The 18,231-nt window shown below is 43.3% G+C and overlaps 2 protein-coding genes across 2 annotated transcripts in view; one reads left to right on the plus strand and one right to left on the minus strand.

Moving 5' to 3' along the window:
• The window catches only part of Asb7 (ankyrin repeat and SOCS box containing 7), a 34,317-nt gene extending 32,457 nt beyond the window's left edge, over positions 1 to 1,860 (minus strand). The window contains exons 1-2 of the mRNA XM_070043143.1: positions 1,451 to 1,860; positions 1,156 to 1,304 (exon numbers count right to left, since the gene is read on the minus strand). The gene's annotated coding sequence lies outside the window, so the exon portion shown is untranslated. The remainder of the gene's footprint in view (positions 1 to 1,155; positions 1,305 to 1,450) is intronic.
• Positions 1,861 to 2,293: 433 nt separating this feature from the next.
• Lins1 (lines homolog 1) lies at positions 2,294 to 16,571 on the plus strand. Its single transcript, XM_070042670.1, has 7 exons — positions 2,294 to 2,498; positions 5,326 to 5,831; positions 5,925 to 6,014; positions 7,621 to 7,762; positions 9,045 to 9,632; positions 11,718 to 11,889; positions 15,704 to 16,571. The coding sequence occupies exons 2-7, from the start codon at positions 5,433 to 5,435 to the stop codon at positions 16,569 to 16,571; spliced, it is 2,259 nt and encodes a 752-aa protein (XP_069898771.1). The 5' UTR covers positions 2,294 to 2,498; positions 5,326 to 5,432.
• The last annotated feature ends 1,660 nt before the right edge of the window (positions 16,572 to 18,231 follow it).

The raw sequence follows: 18,231 nt of genomic DNA on the forward strand, positions 1-18,231 counted from the left end.
TAACCTGTTTGATTTCCTTAATAATATCTTCAGAGATGTCTTCAGAATTAGTAGAATTTGTGGAAGATAGAAAGTCTGGTGGAACACAGTAAGTCAAGGTTTTTTAAGTATGTCTTTGTACTAAATAACTATGCTCTTGCTAGGAAAATGACTCTTGGCTGCTTTTTGAGTTAACTCTTACATAATTTGTGTTCTTACATCCCTTCAGGGATTAATGTCCTAAACTTAACTTTCGATGCATTTTCAGAGACCCCAACAAAATAGGCAGCAGAAATGAGACATGAACTAGACGCTTAAATTTCAAGCTAGCAAATTCTCTGAAAAGGTTTTAAAATGAGAAATTTTATATATGACATCTGCCAAACACTGAACCACAGATTATCTAAACACATCAAAACATCCCTTTGTTTGAAAATACCTTGTCAGACGATTAACAGCACTATGTGGTCTTTTTATTTTTTAAACAAATTCATCTAGAACACCCGAGTATTTCTCTGTTAGTTTCAGTGCCCATACATATCTATAACAAGACTCAAAAAAATCCCAGAGTTAAGGGCTTCAGGGGCTAATAATGCTGCTTTCACACACTTAAGGTACAGATTCACTTTTTCTAGAACCAAAACTTGTTTTCTGAAGCTTCCAAATTTGAAGCCATTAATTTACCTTCCCTCTACCAAACCATTGGAAGTTAGGTTAACAAATAATTTCTTGATGGAGGTAGAGAAAAGAATGGGGAGGGGGGGACCCAGTAAATTGTAGTTTAATTAAAAAGCAGAGTCATTCGGAATTAACAAGCAATTAACATGGAATTGAAGAAATCCTAAGAGAATAAGGAAGTGGGGGCGGGAGTGGTAAGAAAGGTCTCAAAGCCTCAGAGCAGAGAGAGTAAATGGCAGAGTGTACCAAAAGATAATGAAACAGGAAAACACCAAACAGGATGAGGTGGACGAGAAGGATATAGCTTAGTAGGGGGTACAAAAGTTATTAAGTTGCTAAAACCAAGACATTTGGCAGTGTTGTTTCATCTTTGCTAGGAAACTAGGGTCTAGCAAAAAGTGCATTCCCAGGCAACCACCTGGAAAAAAAAAAAAAGCATGGCTTAATGAAGTAGGGGCCAGGAACAAACAATGGGGGATGGGACGGTGTATCTTTTACCTGTATAGAGGAGGCTGGTCAGAGGCGCTCTGCCCACTGATTCTTGGGTGGATGGGCAAGACGCCCTTGCCAATAATCCTCCAGCCGGCTCAAACCCGGGAGTCGGAAAGCAGTCAGTGGTACAGTGTTCCAAGGAAGACCAGAAAGACCTGGGGAAGGGGAAGCATAGAGAAAAGGCTGAAAGAGTGTGAAGGACTGGCAGACATGAACAGGAGGGCTTCCCCTCCCTCAACCCCACCACGTCTACGACAGTCCCTAACCCCCACCCCCTCCCGAGGAAGGTAACCGACTTTACCTGTCCCCTCAGCTGCTGCTTCTCTTCCTCCTCTGAGCCCCCTCCACATTCACCAACTTCTCCATTGAAGAAGCACCACGGGCAGGGCCGGACACGGTTGTTCCTGATTCTTCTCAGTGCCCCAGCCCGGGGAGCATCCAGACAACTCCAGCAGACTAGGGGTGCCGGTCTCAGCCCCCCCGGCAAGCCAGGGTCAGGGGTGCAGGGAGGAAGTGCCGACTCGGGGTGTGGGGGACTCGGAGCCGGGGGCTGCCGCGCTCCGGGCCGGAGGCTCCCACCTTACCGAGGGGGGGACTCCGGAGGTCTCGGGACAGCGAGATCCCACGTCGTACCGGGCCTGAGATGCTAGCAGCGAGGGGTGTCCGCACTGGGGGCTTTCGGGATGCACTTTGCACTGGGCCACCCCCGCCCCCTCCCTTCAGCACTTTGGGGTCACAGGGGTGGGACCAAGTCTTCAGCAGCCAATCAGAAGCCGCACTGGAGCTGGAGCCCAGAGCCGTAAACCAGGTTCGGGGTGGGGAGGGCGAGGGGGGGGCGGGGACGACCTGGTTGGTCGGCTGCTTCCTTCTCTCCTCCTCACCCCAGCAGCCTTCGCCTCCTGTGTGCCGTAAAGCTGCCTGAGGATTCGCGACAGTGAGAGGAGGCGCGTCGATAGGGGCGGGGACTCCTCTCTGATTGGTCTCTCTCACTTTCCCCTCCTCCCCCGCCGTGACTTCCGAGACTCCGCCCCCTCCGGCCGAGAGACTCGAAGCGGTTGCTAAGAAACGCAGGGTTGGCGAATAGGTTTTCTGCGCATGCGGGTCTGGGAAGGATCAGCTGACAAGCTGATTGAGTGAAGTTACGGTGGCCCGGACCGGACATCTGAGGGCGCGAATGGCAGTGCCGAGGCCTAGTGTTATCGACCCAGCTTCCTGACTGACGGGTGTTTGAGTTCGGCGGCGAGAGAGGCGGGAGACCGAGGAGGCGGGGAGGCAGAAGTTTCCAGGAAGCAGAGGGGAGTCCCTGCCCACCCTGGCTTCTCCTCAAGGATTCGTATGGCGGCGTCTTGGTGAGTGTGTGGTTCTCTGAGGCCGCGGGGTGGAGGTAGCTCTCGGACGACCGACGGGAGCTCTGTCCTTGGCTTCGCGAAGGACTTGCCTCGCAGGACAGCGATCCTCTGGGTTTCCTGTGAATGAAAGTGCAGGGAGGGCAAATGCCAGATGGGCGTATTCAGACTTGTGTTTATTCATTGAGCTAGCCTCTAACCGACGCGCACCACACGGAGAACGAGATAAATGCAGTCATGTGTGCTTTTATGGAGGAGATACACACAAAAGGATCTAAGATTAGTTATCCGAAGGTTTGTGTTTTTTTTTTTAAAGCAAGTTATTGCAATCGAATTTGGTTCTGACGAGAGAGATTGTTTTAGGTCTTCTAAGGAAGTGGAGAGTTGAGCAGCAGTTTGAATGACACAGAGCTAGCAAATCCGAGACCTGGGGGAAAAATTTTGCAGGTGGAGTGAATCAAAAGTGCTTCACCTCTGGTGCTGGGATACGTTTTGCTGCCCCCAGGGACTGAAGCACATCCTGAAAGCTCCCTAGCACTTGGGAGTCCTGTATGACTTGGAGTCTCAGCCCTAAAAATCTCCTGAATCCCTTCCTGAACCAGAGCTGAAGAGGGGCATGATTAGACGTGAGAGTGTGGCAAGTTTCCGATCTTGAAGGACTTACGTCTCTTAGTTTATGTTGGGGGCGTGGGGCTGCTCAATAGAGAAAACTGTCCTGGGGAGCTTGAAGACTGCAAATCCAGGCAAGAGATGATGGTGTCTTAGATTAAGGTCCCAATACACCAAACCTGGGTTCCTACCAAGGCCATTCAAAAAAGGGGCGGGGCTACTCGATTGTATAGGAATGAAGCATTTTAAGGTATAAACTACTTTGTGTGTGTGTGTGTGTGTGTGTGTGTGCGCGCGCGCGCGCACCAGTAGTATGACTTGAACTTAGAGCCTTATGCTCTCAATTTGGCATTTTCACTAGAGGTTGACACTCTACCATTTGAATCACGCCTCCACTCCCAGCTTTTTGCTGGTTAATTGGAGATAAGAGCCTCTGACATTTCTGCCTGGACGTGCTTCCAACCTAGATCCTCACATCTTGGCCTCTTGTTTCATTTTAGTGACATATGATGGCCATTGATTCTTGTTATTGCCATATAGTTTTAAGTTGGATCTTAATCAGCTTAACCATAGAGCAGTCTATCTTCTGTGTATAAATAGGAGAAAGAGAATGAATATGACTTAGCCCAGGGATGTTTTTTTTGGGGGGGGAGGTAGGGGGTATTGTTTCTTGGTTTTGTGATTGCTGGGACTTGAACATAGGGCATTGTGCTATTGCTTGGCTTTTTTTTTTTTTTTTTTTTAATCACAGCTAGTGCTCTACCACTGAGCCATGCCTTGGTGTCCAGCTTTCTTGGTTAACTGACTACAAGAGTCTCATAGAACTGTCTGCTTGGGTTGCCTTCTACCTTTCATCTTCACATTTCAGTATCCTGAGTACCTAGGATTACAGGCATGAGATAGTCCAATGATTTTGAACTGGGGCAGTTTTGCCTCTCAGGGAACATCTGACAATGACTACAGACAGTCTTTGCAGTCAAAGTGTAGTAGCTGAGTTGAGAAGAGCTGTGCAGGCACACTGTGGAGGTCAGGAGTGTTACTTAGCATCCTGCTTAGCAACTGCTGAAAAACGTTAGTGTAAGGCTGTCATTTCTGCAACTAACTATATGCTCTTGAATCCATATGGAAAGTAAATCTATACTGTCTCATATGGTCTTAAAACAATACTCTTATTATAGTTTTCACTTTGAGAAATTCAGCAATCAAGGGGCTGGGCATGATGGCCTGTTCCTGTAATCTAGCCACTTGGGAAGCAGAGATAGAAAGATCACAATTCAAGGCCAGCCCATCTCCCCCCACAAAGTTAGACTGTATGTCAAAAAATAAACTGGCTGGGAACAAGTGACTCCTGCTTGCAATCCTAGCTACGTGGGAGGTAGAGATCTGGAGGATGGTAGTTCAAAACCAAGCTTAGCAGAAAAAAAATCGAAGAGACTTTTTTTTTCCAATTAACCAGCAAAAAAACTGGGCTGGAGGCATGACTCAAATATTAGATTATCATCTGGGAGCAAGAAAAGTCGAATGAGTACAAGGCTAAATTCATGCCCTGGTATCTGCAAAAATAAAAATACTAGATCTGAGCATGTCTGTAATCCTAGGTACTCAGGATCCAGGGATATCACAGTTTCAAACCTGCCAGGACAAAATGTTCAAGAAACACCCCCCCCCCAATCTCAGTCAATAAAAACTGGGCATGATGATGCACATGTATCATTCCAGCTACACAGAAAACATAAACAGAATGATCACAGTCCAATCTGGACCAAGCACAAAGGTTGAGACTCTGTCTGAAAAGTAATTAAAACAGTAAAGGGCTGAGAGCATAGCATGGCTCAAGTAGAACACCTTCCTAGCAAGCCCAAGACCCTGAGTAAAACCCCATAAACCAAAAAGCAAGCTAAGTGTGGTGGTGCATGTCTATAAAACCTGCTACACTCGAGCCATAGGTGGGAGGATCACATGGCTGGTGCCAGTAAAAGAATGAGATACTATTGGAAAAGCAACTTAAAGCAGAGAGGGCTAGAGATGTGGCTCAGGTGGAAGAAACATCTGCCTAGGAAGTAGGAGGTCCAGAGTTCAAATCTCAGTGCCACCAAACAAAAAAATTCAGTGATCAACATTGCTTTCAGCCTAAGACTTAGTGATGAAGTAGCCACAGTTGTCTTTCCCCTGTAATGTGTGTGTTACAGTCACAATTTTCAAGTTGCTTTTCTTCTTTCAGGCTTTGCTGACGAAACATCCAAAAGATGTGTGGTGCTTCTTAGCCCTCTGTATTTACAACTTGCAGTTGTCAACCCTCTTCTCACCAGATACACTGGGGAAATAAAAATGGAAGCATTCTATGAAGTTTTAGGACAGTTATACCAGAAGGTGCTTCATGGTGATCCACTTGATGGGGCAGTCCAAGATTATGCCTTTTATCTCACCCCAGCTTTCTCAGATCCTCTTTGTTCTATATCCCCCTCCTTCGAACGGTCCAACCCAGAACGTGTGCAGGGCATTCACGAGCCATCCTCTATCAAGCTGACTGCCATTCCCAATGTGCCTTTGTGTGTGGAGAGCCACGCTCAGGTGAGCAGCGCCCAGGACGTGATGCTCCTTCAGTTAACTGTGATCAAAGTGATAATAACCAGGACAGTGTCCCTCCACACCGAGACCTGTGCAAAGGAGAAATACAGAGATATAATTCGAATGCTTTTACAATCAACCGAAATTGATTCTAAAATGGTAAGCCATTTTCTTTCAAAGATGGAGCTATTTAACATGAGTGCTGTAAAAAACACTTTACAGTGGTGATTTAATGTATTTGTTTTCCAGTAGATCTGCATGCTCCAAAAGCCAGATAAATTATTGTCTCACATGGCTGCCCAGTGTCTGGGGCTGCTTCTCTATTTCCAATTGAGAGAGAAGGTAAGAAAAGTGATCAGATAATGCTGTTGTTTCTGGTATGACATCTTTAAAGTTGCTGTTTGTCACTAAACTTCTTCAAGGTTTGTGCTAATAAAATATTTGCTCCCAAAATAGATAAATCATCAAAATAGTAAAAAAGGCTGGTGTCAAGGGTTAGTCTTAAATACATAGTAAAGCATAATAAATCACCTTCGTGGCCTAAGGGTTTCAGAGTCCATCATTTTCTTTCTGCTCTTAAAACAAGTCCTTCCCTCACCCCCTCAGGAAAAAAAAAATGGATTTAAGAACTTCTATTTAAGACCAAGGCTGTTGGCATAAGTTTGATTATACAGTGAAAAATACTATGAGAAAATTCAATATCAGATTATTCTCTTCTATAACTATTTGATAAATTCAAGCATCTACTAACTTATCCTGCTGTAATGGTTTGTTTCTTAAGATAGTATTTTTTGTGGGCAAGCATAGCGACTCATACCTGTGATCCTAAGTATGCAGGAGGCAGCGATCAGGAGGATGGCGCTTATGGCCAGTGGGGGTACAGACGTGAGATGTGAGACTGCTTTCCCCACCTCATCTCCATAGTTGGACACGATGGCGTGTATCTCATCCCAACTACAGGGAAAGTGTAAATGGGTAAATCACGGTCCAGACCAACCAAGGCATACACACAGAAAATCCTATTCAAGAAACAATGATGATGGTCATGCGTGTAATTTTATATACCTAGGAAACAGATCTGGAAAATCTTGGTTCTCTGAAAGAACCAACATAAAGCAGGGCTGGAGGTATGGTTCAAGTGGGAGAGCATGAGCCTCAATTGGAGCAAGCAGAGCAAGCATGAGGCCCTGAGTTCAAACTCTGGTACTGACAAAAGAGAAAAAGAAGGAAACCAAAAAAATTAAATTAAATTAGCATATATATATATATATATATATATATGAAACATACACATATACACAAAAGAAAAGAAGCATATGTATATATATGTACATATGTGTGTGTATATGTACACATAGCTCAAGTGAGTCCAACTCCCAATACTGCCCAAAATAAAGATACTTTTTCTGAATATAAAATGTGTTATTTTAGTGGAAATATTTAGAAAATACAGCATAAAGAGCAACATAAAAATTAGACATTACTCCATCATCTATAAATAATACCACTAATACTTTCATGGCTTCATTTCTATTGCATGTTGAATTTCTTGACTTGAAGAATATAAGGATATTTCTGGGCTTCTCTGTCTGCTTTTGTGCCAGTGCTGGGGCTTGAACTCAAGGCGTGTATGCTGGGTCTTAGCTTTCATGCTCAGGGCTGGCACTCTATCACTTAAGCCACATCTCCCCTTCCAGCTTTTTGCTGGTTAATTGGGAATAAGAGTTTCACTGCTCAGCCTGGCTTTGAATGGTGATCCTCAGACCTCTGCCTCATGACTAGGTAGTATTACTGGTGCTCAGCAGTTTCTTCTTTTTTAAATCAGGTATTATACTTCTTTCAGGTGAACAAGTAAACAGTGTCATATATAGTTGTGTGTAGTAGGTGATTTGTAATTATAAAGAAAATGCTGAGTTATAATTGCTTTTTCTTATTACCTCACTTGTAGAGACCATTAAGTAACTCCTGGATTGCTTTTTGCCAAAAAAACCTTTCTGGACATCCTGATGGGGGCGCAGTAGCACATTGCATCTGGACTCTTACAGCTGGAATCAAAGAAATCTTTAAAGACACATGTCCCCAAAAAACAGGTATGAGTTACATCGCCCTCACCTTACATTAATGCCTCACCACAGGAGCATTGTATTTATTCTGCACAATGAAGCTTATTTTATGCCTTATTGCTCTAATATTAAAAATTATAGAATCTCTCCCCGTGTCTTTTTGATTTAAGATAACCGCTTACACAGAAGTTATAGCTCACACTTGTAATCCTAGCTACTCAGGAGGCTGAGAATGGGAGGATCACAGATCAAGGCCATTCTGGGCAGAACCCATACCTAGGTGCCATGTGCATTCCTGTCATCCTAAGCTACTTGGGAGGTTGAACCTGGGAGGATCATGGGTCAGGCCAACACAGGGAGAAAGGTGGCTCAATGGTAGAGTGCTTATCTGAACCCTGGGTTCAATTCCTCAGTACCACATAAGCAGAAAAAGCCAGAAGTGGCACTGTGGCTCAAGTGGTAGAGTGCTCGCCTTGAGCTGAACAGCTGAGGGACAGCACCCGGGCACTACAACCAACAAAACACATACACACACACACACTATGACCGACAAAACACACACACACACACACAATGGAAATCTACACACACACACACACACACAACGGAAATCTGACTCTCTCAAAGAAGCTGCCCCTATAGTCCCAGACTGAAATAGGCTGATTGTGGTCCAGACCAATGCCGGGGCAGGAATCCAGACTCTGTCTGGACAAATGGTGAAAAGCAGGGATGGAGGCATGAGTCAGTAGTAGAGATTCTGCTTAAAGCAAAAGGCTCTGAGTTCAAACTCTAGTATTGCCAAGAAACAAAAGGTTGTATGGACAATGCTTAAAGCTTTTATTATTAAATCTCCTTTGCACGGCCTGATACTGCAGATACTTGTAAAGTGAACATTTGCCACGATCACAATTGTTTATCTGTGTCCTCATTGCCTTGTGTTACAGGTAAATATTCTGAATATTTATTTTCCACTTCTGGGGCTTGAACACAGAGCCTCATGCTCTTGCTTGGCTTTTTCAGTGCTCTGCTACTTGAGCCACACTTCCACTTCCAGCTTTTTTCTGGTTAATTGAGAATTAGAGCCTTGTGGACTTTTCTGCCTGGCTCGCTTGAAACTGCAACCCTCATGTGTCAGCCTCCTAAGTAACTAGAATTCCAGGCATAAGCTGCTGGCACCTGGCTAAAGGTAAGCATTATAAGTCTGTTTTTTTCATCTTAGAAAATGATACACATAAAAATTGAAGTGTTAAATCGTGTTCCAGCAAACTGTTTTTCCTATTGCATATGATTACTGTTTTCACAATTGCAGAAATTCTGAGGCAATTCCTGACTCCTTTTGATACGACTCTGGAAATATTCTACGGTTCTTTACTTTCTCAGAATTTTGAAAACTGCCAGGAGCCTTCTACAATCATAAACAGCTTGATAGGTTTCCTAGAATTGCTTGAACTTCTCATAGCCTCTAGAAGCTTCCAGGAGTTACAATTGAGGAGCCAAAGGATTGTATTTTTGAAACCTTGTGTTCTCGACGTTCTCACCTGGCCTATCCAGGCTTTTGTCAAAAGGAAATTGATCGTATTCATCAAAAAGTGCCTTATCCAGAAAGTGGGGGAAGACCTCTGCAGAGGACCCGTGCCTGCCTCCGTGGCCCCAGACAGTCTTCTAGACATGGACACGTTGGCTTTAGCTAAGGCTGTTTTGCATGCCGTGCATCTAGGATTGTTGAAGAAGTTCTCTGTTACTGGAAAGCGTTGCTGTTTTGGAGGTGACAAGGTTCAGCCTGGATGTGGACATACTTCCGGTCCTGATCATGTGATCCTGAGAGCAGCAAGCTTACTGACAGTGAAATCCTTAGAAATCAAGTTCCAAAACGGTACTTCAGCAAATGAAATGAGAGGTAATCTCCAAACTCTTCTTGCGTGCAAAGTAATGTGCAGTTATTTTCTCTAGTAAAATAGTTGGTAATTTTTTAGTCTCAGGAACAGCATAAATTGTTATTTTTTGCCTTGTTTTGCTTTTTTGATTGGTTGGTTGGTTTTTGTTTAGTGTCCATTCAGAGGCTTAACTTCAGGGCCTTGTGCTTTCACCCTGCTTTTCTTATTCATGGCTGGCACTCTATCACTGGGCCACACCTCCTGTCCAGCATTTGGCTGATTAAATGGAGTTAGAATCTTGTACAATCTTCTGCTTAGGCTGGCCTTCCACTCTTGATTCTCAGATCTCAGCCTCCTGAGTAACTGGGATTACAGGCATAAGCCACCAGTGCCCAGCTTATCCTGGATATTTAGTAAATACTTTTTCAGAGAGATCGGGAAAGAGAGAGAATAAATAAGCATGAGAAGGAGAACTGAAATGAACGTAAACATGGCAGCTTTCAGGGGGTAACTGAATATCTATACCAAAATGAATGTCTTAGGTTTAAACCAGTTGCTGTTAAAGTCAATACAAAAACAATGTGAGGGAGTTGTTTAAATATAGTATTCTAATTATGGTATCATAAAATCAGTGTGTGTGTGTGTGTGTGTGTGTGTGTGTGTGTATGTGTGTGTGTGTGTGTGTGTGTATATATATATATATATATATATGATATGAGAATTAGAAAGTAAAACTAATGCATATGAAGTTTCACTGACAGAGAAATTTTTTGCATGTAATTTCCAAGAAAAATGATTTTCAGTATAGGTCTTGGGGAAGACAAGTCCTATATTTCTCTCAAGAAAGCTGAACATTAAATGTTTCTCTGTGTTTTCAAAGATATGTATGTAAGTCTGAATTGAAAGCAGTGATTTCCCCCAGTAATCAGTGAGCTTTTTAGTAATTCTGTGCAGTTACAATTTACAACACTAGGTGGCACCTATTAACATAATTCAGAATTTTAAATTGTAGTTGAATCACCCTATAGCAGTTGGATTTTTAGCTCAATAGCAGTGTTTTCTTTCAGTGCTTTAAGCAAACAAAAATGTCTTTTTCTGTTATTTTGAGGGCAAATTTTTTGTGTCTTTCATTGCATTGTGCAGCTTTGCTATCTGAAGAAGAGATCTTGGTTTTCTTTTTTTATTTGTCTGCCAGTACCAGGGCTTGAAGTCAGGGCCTTGCACTCTCCTTCAGCTTTTTCTCTCACAGCTGGCACTCTGCTATTTGAACCATGCCTCCACTTCCGGCTTTTCACTTGTTAATTGGAAATAGAATCTCTAAATTTGTCTGCTCAGGCTGGCTTCAAACTACCTTCACATTTCAGTCTCCTGAGTACATAGGATTACAGGTGCCTGAAACAGCTGAGTTCTTTGCTCACTTATGTCTGTGCTTTTCTCAAGCAGTCATGTGATTTCTCACAAACTAACTAATTCCTTGGTAGTTGTGGCAAATAGGTGACCTGACTCTATGTGTCAAACTAATGTTCTTGTGTCACTTTTTTTCTCTAACCTCAGTTAACTCATTTGTAAAAACAAATTATTCCCAATTCACAGCACTTCTCTCAAGGTATGTGTTTTGATCCTGCATCTTAAGGTGCTGATACACGAGAAAGTAGACTGAGGGGATGGGGTGGGGTTGGGAAAGACAAGGGAGAATGATGGAAGGGATGACACTGATCAAGATGCGATCACAAACTGATCAGTTGAATTGAAACCGCTTGGTATAACTACTTACAGATAATAGAAGCCGGGCACTGGTGGCTCATGTCTGTAATTCTAGCTACTCAGGAGGCTGAGATCTGAGGATCAAGGTTCTAAGCCAGCCCCGGGAGGAAAGTCCGTGAGACTCTTAGTTGCAATAAACCACCCAGAAAACCGGAAGTGGTGCTGTGGCTCAAGTGGTAGAGCGTTAGCCTTGAGCTGAAGAGCTGAGGGGCAGTGCCCAGGCTCAGAGTTCAAGTCCCAAGACAGACAAAAAAAAAAGATAATAGAAGAAAAAATATATAGGCAAGGTATTATTTGTGTATTCATACACTCTTGCCTGCCCTTGACATTTGCATCTTTTGAAGCTGACTTACAGAGCTTCATGTCCGAGTTACTGGCCTTCCTAAAGCCTCAGCTTCAGCCAAGTCTCCAAGAACACAACCCATGCGAGTGGCTGTCCAGAGTCTTTATCGAGCAAGACGACGACATGCTGGAGGCAGCCAAAGCATTATTGGGCATCTACCTGAAGCTGACCAGGTAAATATGCAAATGAATCACTGGATTGCCTGGAAGCTGTCAGAAAATGTGCTGGGGGGTGGGTAGTAGGATCCTGTGGTTTCCATTCTTTCTTTTCTTTTGGCTATACTGGGGTTGGGCCTTAGGGCCTCACCACTGCTAGGCAGGTGCTTGACTGCTGAACCATACCTCCAGCCCTTTTTTGCACTAATTATTTTGAGACAGGATCTTCTTGTTTTGTTTTTCTTTGTTTTTTTCCTTTGTTTTTTTTTTTTTTCCTATTCCTCCCACTCCCCCCGCCCCCCCTTGGCTTTCCATAGTTGCAGAAAGTGACAGGGTAGTTCTGGAGTGAGGGAATGTGCCACCATGCCGTTTCTTCCATTGAATTTTTGCGCAGGCTGGCCTAGAACTACAGTTCTCCCAATCTAAACTTCCTGTGTGGCTGGGATGATAGGTACTCACCACCATCAGTAGTTGGTGGTAGTTGTGAAAGAGCTAGTGTCCTGGGCTTCAAACTATATCCTCTCAATCTCAACCTAGTGAGTAGCTAGGGTTAGCATGAGTACCTGACTCTAGTTCCGTTTCCTAACTTGCCTTATGCAAAAATGTAATTACATTTGTATTGTTCTGAGAACAGCACTAGATCAGAATCTGAAAACCTGAGTGCCTGTTTAGTCCCTTCCTCTGTTCTCCCTGTGATCAGAGGCAGGCTGGTATGTTTCTCTTACTTAGTCTTGACAGTTAAGATCATTTTTCATCATGATGACTTACTTTTCTGTAGCTGGGCACTAGTAGCTCAGGACTGTGCTTCTAGCTACCAAGGAGGTTGAGATCTGAAAATCATACGAGAAAGGCAGTCTAGGCAGAAAGTCTGTGAGAATCTTATTTTCAATTAATTGGCAAAAAAGCTGGAAGTGGAGCTGTGTTATGTGGTAGAGTCCCAGCTTTAACTAAGGAGCCAAGCAAGAATGCAAGGCCCTGAGTTCAAGCCCCAGTACCTATGCACATCTCTCTCTCTCTCTCTCTCTCTCTCTCTCTCTCTCTCTCTCTCTCTCTCACACACACACACACACACACACAAAACTTCTATAAGATGATTTTTTTTGCTTTGTTAAATTGATATATTTATAAATAGTCAAAAGAACTATTCCAAATGTTTGCTTTAATTTGCATTTGCATATTTGGGCTGCTGCCTTAGAAAGGCAATCTGAAATTGGTTATGGAGTTAGGATTCTGATGCCATTTTACAGCAATTATGTTTGTGCTTCTCCCCAAACAGCTGCACTGTGACAACAGTATCTTCTTGTAGCAAATATCTGTAATTGTTTATATACTAACCAATGACCTTTCCCCTCTTTCTGTTCTGCTTTATTAAAACTGAAGTATTTGCTTGATTTCCATGTCTGTCTTAGCCTGGGAGAAAAGGGATTTCTTAGTCTAATGATCTACCTTGCAGCATTGTGCTTCCAGTACTTACTGTGTTCTGATGGTGCTGGCTGCTTTTAAACTATTAGTATTTGAGGCCAGTTTTCTGAAGGTTCTAATCAAGAACACAAGAATTCTTGCATGTAATTTGAATTGGGCTCCGAGACAGTGAAATATAAATTTGGACTGAACACATGCATGTCCAGAAGAGTGCATCTCATTTGTACTCAAAATGGACTTATTCCTCAGGAAAGAGCAAGCCTCTGAATTAAATTTGTTTAACATGTAAGTTTCTCATTGTCTTTAACCTCATTTCAGTATCTCCAGAGAAATATATATGCACAGCATACATTTTTTTTTTTGAGCTGGTACTTGGGGCTTGAACTCAGGGCCTGGGCACTATCCTTGAGCTTCTCTTACTCAAGGCTAGCACTCTACCACTTGAGCCACTGTACCACTTCTGGATTTTTTTTTTTTTTTTTTTTTTTGTCGGTTGTGGGCTTGAACTCTGGGCCTGGGCGCTGTCCCTTAGCTCTTCAGCTCTAGGCGAGCGCTCTACCACTTGAGCTACAGCACCACTTCCGGTTTTCTGGTGGTTTATTGGAGATAGGAGTCTCACGGTCTCTCCTGCCCGGGCTGGCTTTGAACCGCGATCCTCAGATCTCAGCCTCCTGAGTAGCTAGGATTACAGGCGTGAGCCACCAGCGCCCGGCTGACTTCTGGATTTTTTTAATGTTGTATTTTTTTAGTTTACTGGAAATAAGATCCTCATGGACTTTTCTGCCAGGACTGGAAACGATGATCCTCAGATCCTAGCCTCCTGAATAGTTAAGACTATAGGTGTGAACCACTGGTGCCCAGCTTATACATACGTTTTAACATAGTTGTGTTTGTTAATATTTGGGGGGTTGTGACAGAAACTAGGCTCAGTGGCTCAGACCTGTTCTCATAGCTATGTAGGAAGCAGAGATCAGGGGACAACAGTTCATGTCTAGTTCAAGCAAAGAAAAGTTCAAACCCTACTTGCTAAAAAAAAAAAAAAGTGATTTAAACAAAAATCATAATTTACTGGCCACAATTGGGAGTTGTAAGCAATCAACATTTACTTCTCTTCTTCAGTATCTCACAGCTCTGTGTTGCTCCTCAGGCACGACCATTAGCAGCTCAGGCTTACCTCCATTTGGCCACTAGCAGTTCAGGCTTACATCCATTTGGCATTAGAGTCATGCACAGCCCCAGTGAAAGTCCGGCTAGAGATCTGACTAGCCTGGTTGTGTCCTGACTTCTCAGAACCAGTTCTGTGGCCAGGAGCATGGAGTGTTCCCATTGGTCAGTCTGGGTCTCATTCATGTCCAGCCCTGTAGAGTAGTGTTGGGGTGATTTAGCTTTCTATCCCACCTTTACACTTGGAATTGGTTGTCCCTGAGAATGAGGGGTTCCATGTCAGGAAAAAGAATGACACAAAACTTGTTGAACTGACAAAGTTATCAGGCTTTCTTTTATTAAGTCAAATTTATTTAGAGTTTATAGGGAAAAGAATTGGTTTGGATTTTTCTTTTTTCCTTTTTTTTTGGCGGGGGGGTCCGGTCGTGGGGCCTGAACTCTGGGCCTGGGCGCTGTCCCTCAGCTCTTCAGCTCAAGGCTAGCACTCTACCACTTGAGCCACAGCGCCACTTCCGGCTTTTTTTCTTTTTGCTTATGTGGTACTGAGGAATCAAACCCAGGGCCTCATGCATGCAAGGCAAGCACTCTACCACTGAGCCACCTTCCCAGCCCTGAATTTTTCTTTCTTTTAAAGTAATACATAGATTAACAAGTGATCTGATGCCGGGCACCAGTGGCTCATGCCTGTAATCCTAGCTATTCAGGAGGCTGATTTTAGGATTACAGTTCAAAGCCAGCCAGGGCAGGAAAGCCTGTGAGACTCTTATCTCCAATAAACCACTAGAAAACTGGAAGTGGCATTGTAGCTTAAGTGGTAGAACGTTCGCCTTGAGCTAAAGAGCTGAGGGACAGCGCCCAAGCCCAGAGTTCAAGCCCCATGACCAACAACAACAACAAAAAACCGTAATCTGACGGACAGGGTCCTGGTGGCTCACGTCTGAAATCCTAGCTCCTCAGGAGAGCTCAGGATCAGAGTTGGAAGCCTGCCCAGGAGGACAAATCTATTCAACTTCTGTCTCTAATTAATCAGCAAAAAGCTGGAACTGGAAGAGTAGTTCCAGGGGTAGAGTGCCAGCTGTGAGAAAGTTGAGGGATAAAGAAAGAGCTCAAGGCCTTGAGTTTAAAGCCCCAGTACTGGCACCAAAAAAATAAAAGTATTCTGACAGGTGAGTATGGTGTATGAATGTTAGTACTGTTGTTCGGAGAAAAGTCATGAATCTGATTTCTCTATTATCTTTATTTTCAGAGACTGTGATGCGACAGGATGTGTGACCCAAGAAAAGGCAATCTGGACCCATCACACACATGAAAATGGCTATAATCCTCACTGTGTTTTCCTATTCTTCTTCAGAAGTATAGGGTTTGATTGTACAGTTCTCCTGGACTTCTTGATTTCCTCAGAGACCTGTTTTCTTGAGTACTTTGTTAGATATTTAAAATTACTTCAAAGAGACTGGAATAATTTCTTCACCATTTGCAAGTTCTTTGATGCATCGGAATGTCAGCATGGCATAAATAATCATGGTCAAGCTCCCTCACCGGTCCAAGACAGAAACACCAAACAGACAGGACCTCATTGTTTGAGTGCTTCTCAAAGTCACTCCAGTGCTCGCTCTGGGATCTTGAGGCCGTCTGATGATTCTCCTGAACTACTGGCTCAGGCTGGGATGGCCAAGCGTGCCCACACCAGAACCGATCGTCCTCTGCCTCCATCGCAGGCTTTGAGAAGTCTGGTGGCTTATGACAGCTCTGATGATTCTGAAGCGGAATCCACAGACCAGGGTCTAGCTCCCAGTAAGCAGACATCTTTGCCCCAAGAAGCAGTTAGGAAAATTCAGGACTCAACTGGAAGGAGTAAGGATGCAAATGAACTGGAGCCTCAGTCAAGTCTGCTTGTTCTAAAGGTATCTAATATTCCTTCCTTCCTTGATCATGAAGTAAACCCAGAAAATACTGTCCTGGAAGTAGGGATATTTTACAGAATAGCAAGATGCTTTGAAGAGCTACAACATGCCGTCTGCCGTTTACAAAAAAGAAATCTCTTCCCATATAATCCAGCTGCACTTCTACGATTGTTAAAACATATAGAGGACATGTATAATAATAAAGTATGAATCTTTATTTCTAGAAATGTGATTCCTTAATATAAATTCTTCCTCAATGAGATAATACTACTGAAAAAGTGTGTTCTAAGTGAAATCTTTTTGTCTTGGATGTAATCCGGTACTCTATGAACATAATTTCTTTTTAAAAAAGGAAACAACCGGGTGCCGGTGGCTTATGCCTATTGTAATCCTAGCTACTCAGGAGGCTGAGATCTGAGGATCACGGTTCAAAGCCAGCCCGGTCAGGAAAGTCTGTGAAACTATCTCCAATAAATCACCAAAAAACCAGAAGTGGCGCTGTGGCTCAAGTGGTAGAATGTTAGCCTTGAGCTGACAAGCTCAGGGACAGCGCCCAGGACCAGAGTTCAAGCCCCATGACCGACAAAAAAAAAAAAAAAAGGAAACAGGCTGGCACTCTACCACATGGGCCACAGCCTCCACTTCCTGACCTTTTGGTGACTAATTGCATTAAAGAGTCTCATAGACATTCATGTCCAAGCTGGTTTCTCAGATCTCGGCCTCCTGAGTAGCTAGGATTATAGGGATTAGCTACTGGGGCCTGGCTAGAGGTTGATTTTTATTTATTTATTTTTAGTAATTATGAGGTTTGATTTCAGGGCCTTGAACCTGCTAGGTAGGCTGTCTACCATGTGAGCCACACTTCCTCAAAAGTACAGTTATATTGTATAGTATCAATATTTGTGTATATTTATGAGCTACTATAATATTATAATTTGGTGCATATCTATAATATATAGTGGCCAGGTTAGGGTTAAGGTAATTAGAATTCTCATCCCCACAAATATTTTCAATTCTAGGTATTAGGAACCCTCAAACACTTCTTGTAGTTATTTTGAAGTATATCTGCTGGTGCAGGTCATAGTTACCCTTCTATACTATGGAACATTAGAATAATTTATATGTCTGACTGTACTTTGGTCCCCATTTTCCAGCCTCTACCCTTTCTATCCTAGCTGTGCTCTCTCCATGACCTATTGTCTGTTCTAACTTTTTAGCTTCCACATGTGAGTGAGAGTCTGCAGTGTTTGTCCTTCCATGTCTAGCTCACCTCACTTACTATTTCTAACCATGTTGCTGGGAATGACAAGCTTTTCTTTGTAATGAAATAATCATTGTGTATTCACTGGTGTTTGCCCCGGTTGAGTCCATATTTTGGGTGTTGTGGGAAGAACACTGTAAACAGCCTGTAGGTAGCTCTGACATAGCTGTTTCATTTCCTTAAGGGATATATGAAGCAATTGTTGGATGTGAGGCTCACCAGCCATGAGTGAAAAGCCAAGCAAGCATACCAAGGGCCCTGACTAAACCACATACCCAGATTAGATAGATGAGATAGACTGATGGATGGAGCGACAGATCAGTTGTGTGTGTGTGTGTGTGTGTGTGTGTGTGTGTGCAAGGAATCAATAGTGGTTGACGTGAGAGGTCTGAAGTGTGCAAGGAATCATAATAGTGGTTGACGTGAGAGGTCTGAAGTAGAATATTTGGTTGGCTCTTCAGGAGCTGAGATCTGAGGATTATACTTTGAAGCCAGCTCTGGCAAGAAAGTCAAGCCCTAGTACCTGCATGAAAATAAAAGGAAACGTTACTACTCATCCATCTTCTTGTTTCCTTACATAGCTGTATAAATAACTTCATGGTGACAAAT

Source organism: Dipodomys merriami, unplaced genomic scaffold (assembly GCF_024711535.1).
Source record: "Dipodomys merriami isolate MVZ:Mamm:240054 unplaced genomic scaffold, mDipMer1.0.p SCAF_33, whole genome shotgun sequence".
Lineage (NCBI taxonomy): Eukaryota > Metazoa > Chordata > Mammalia > Rodentia > Heteromyidae > Dipodomys > Dipodomys merriami.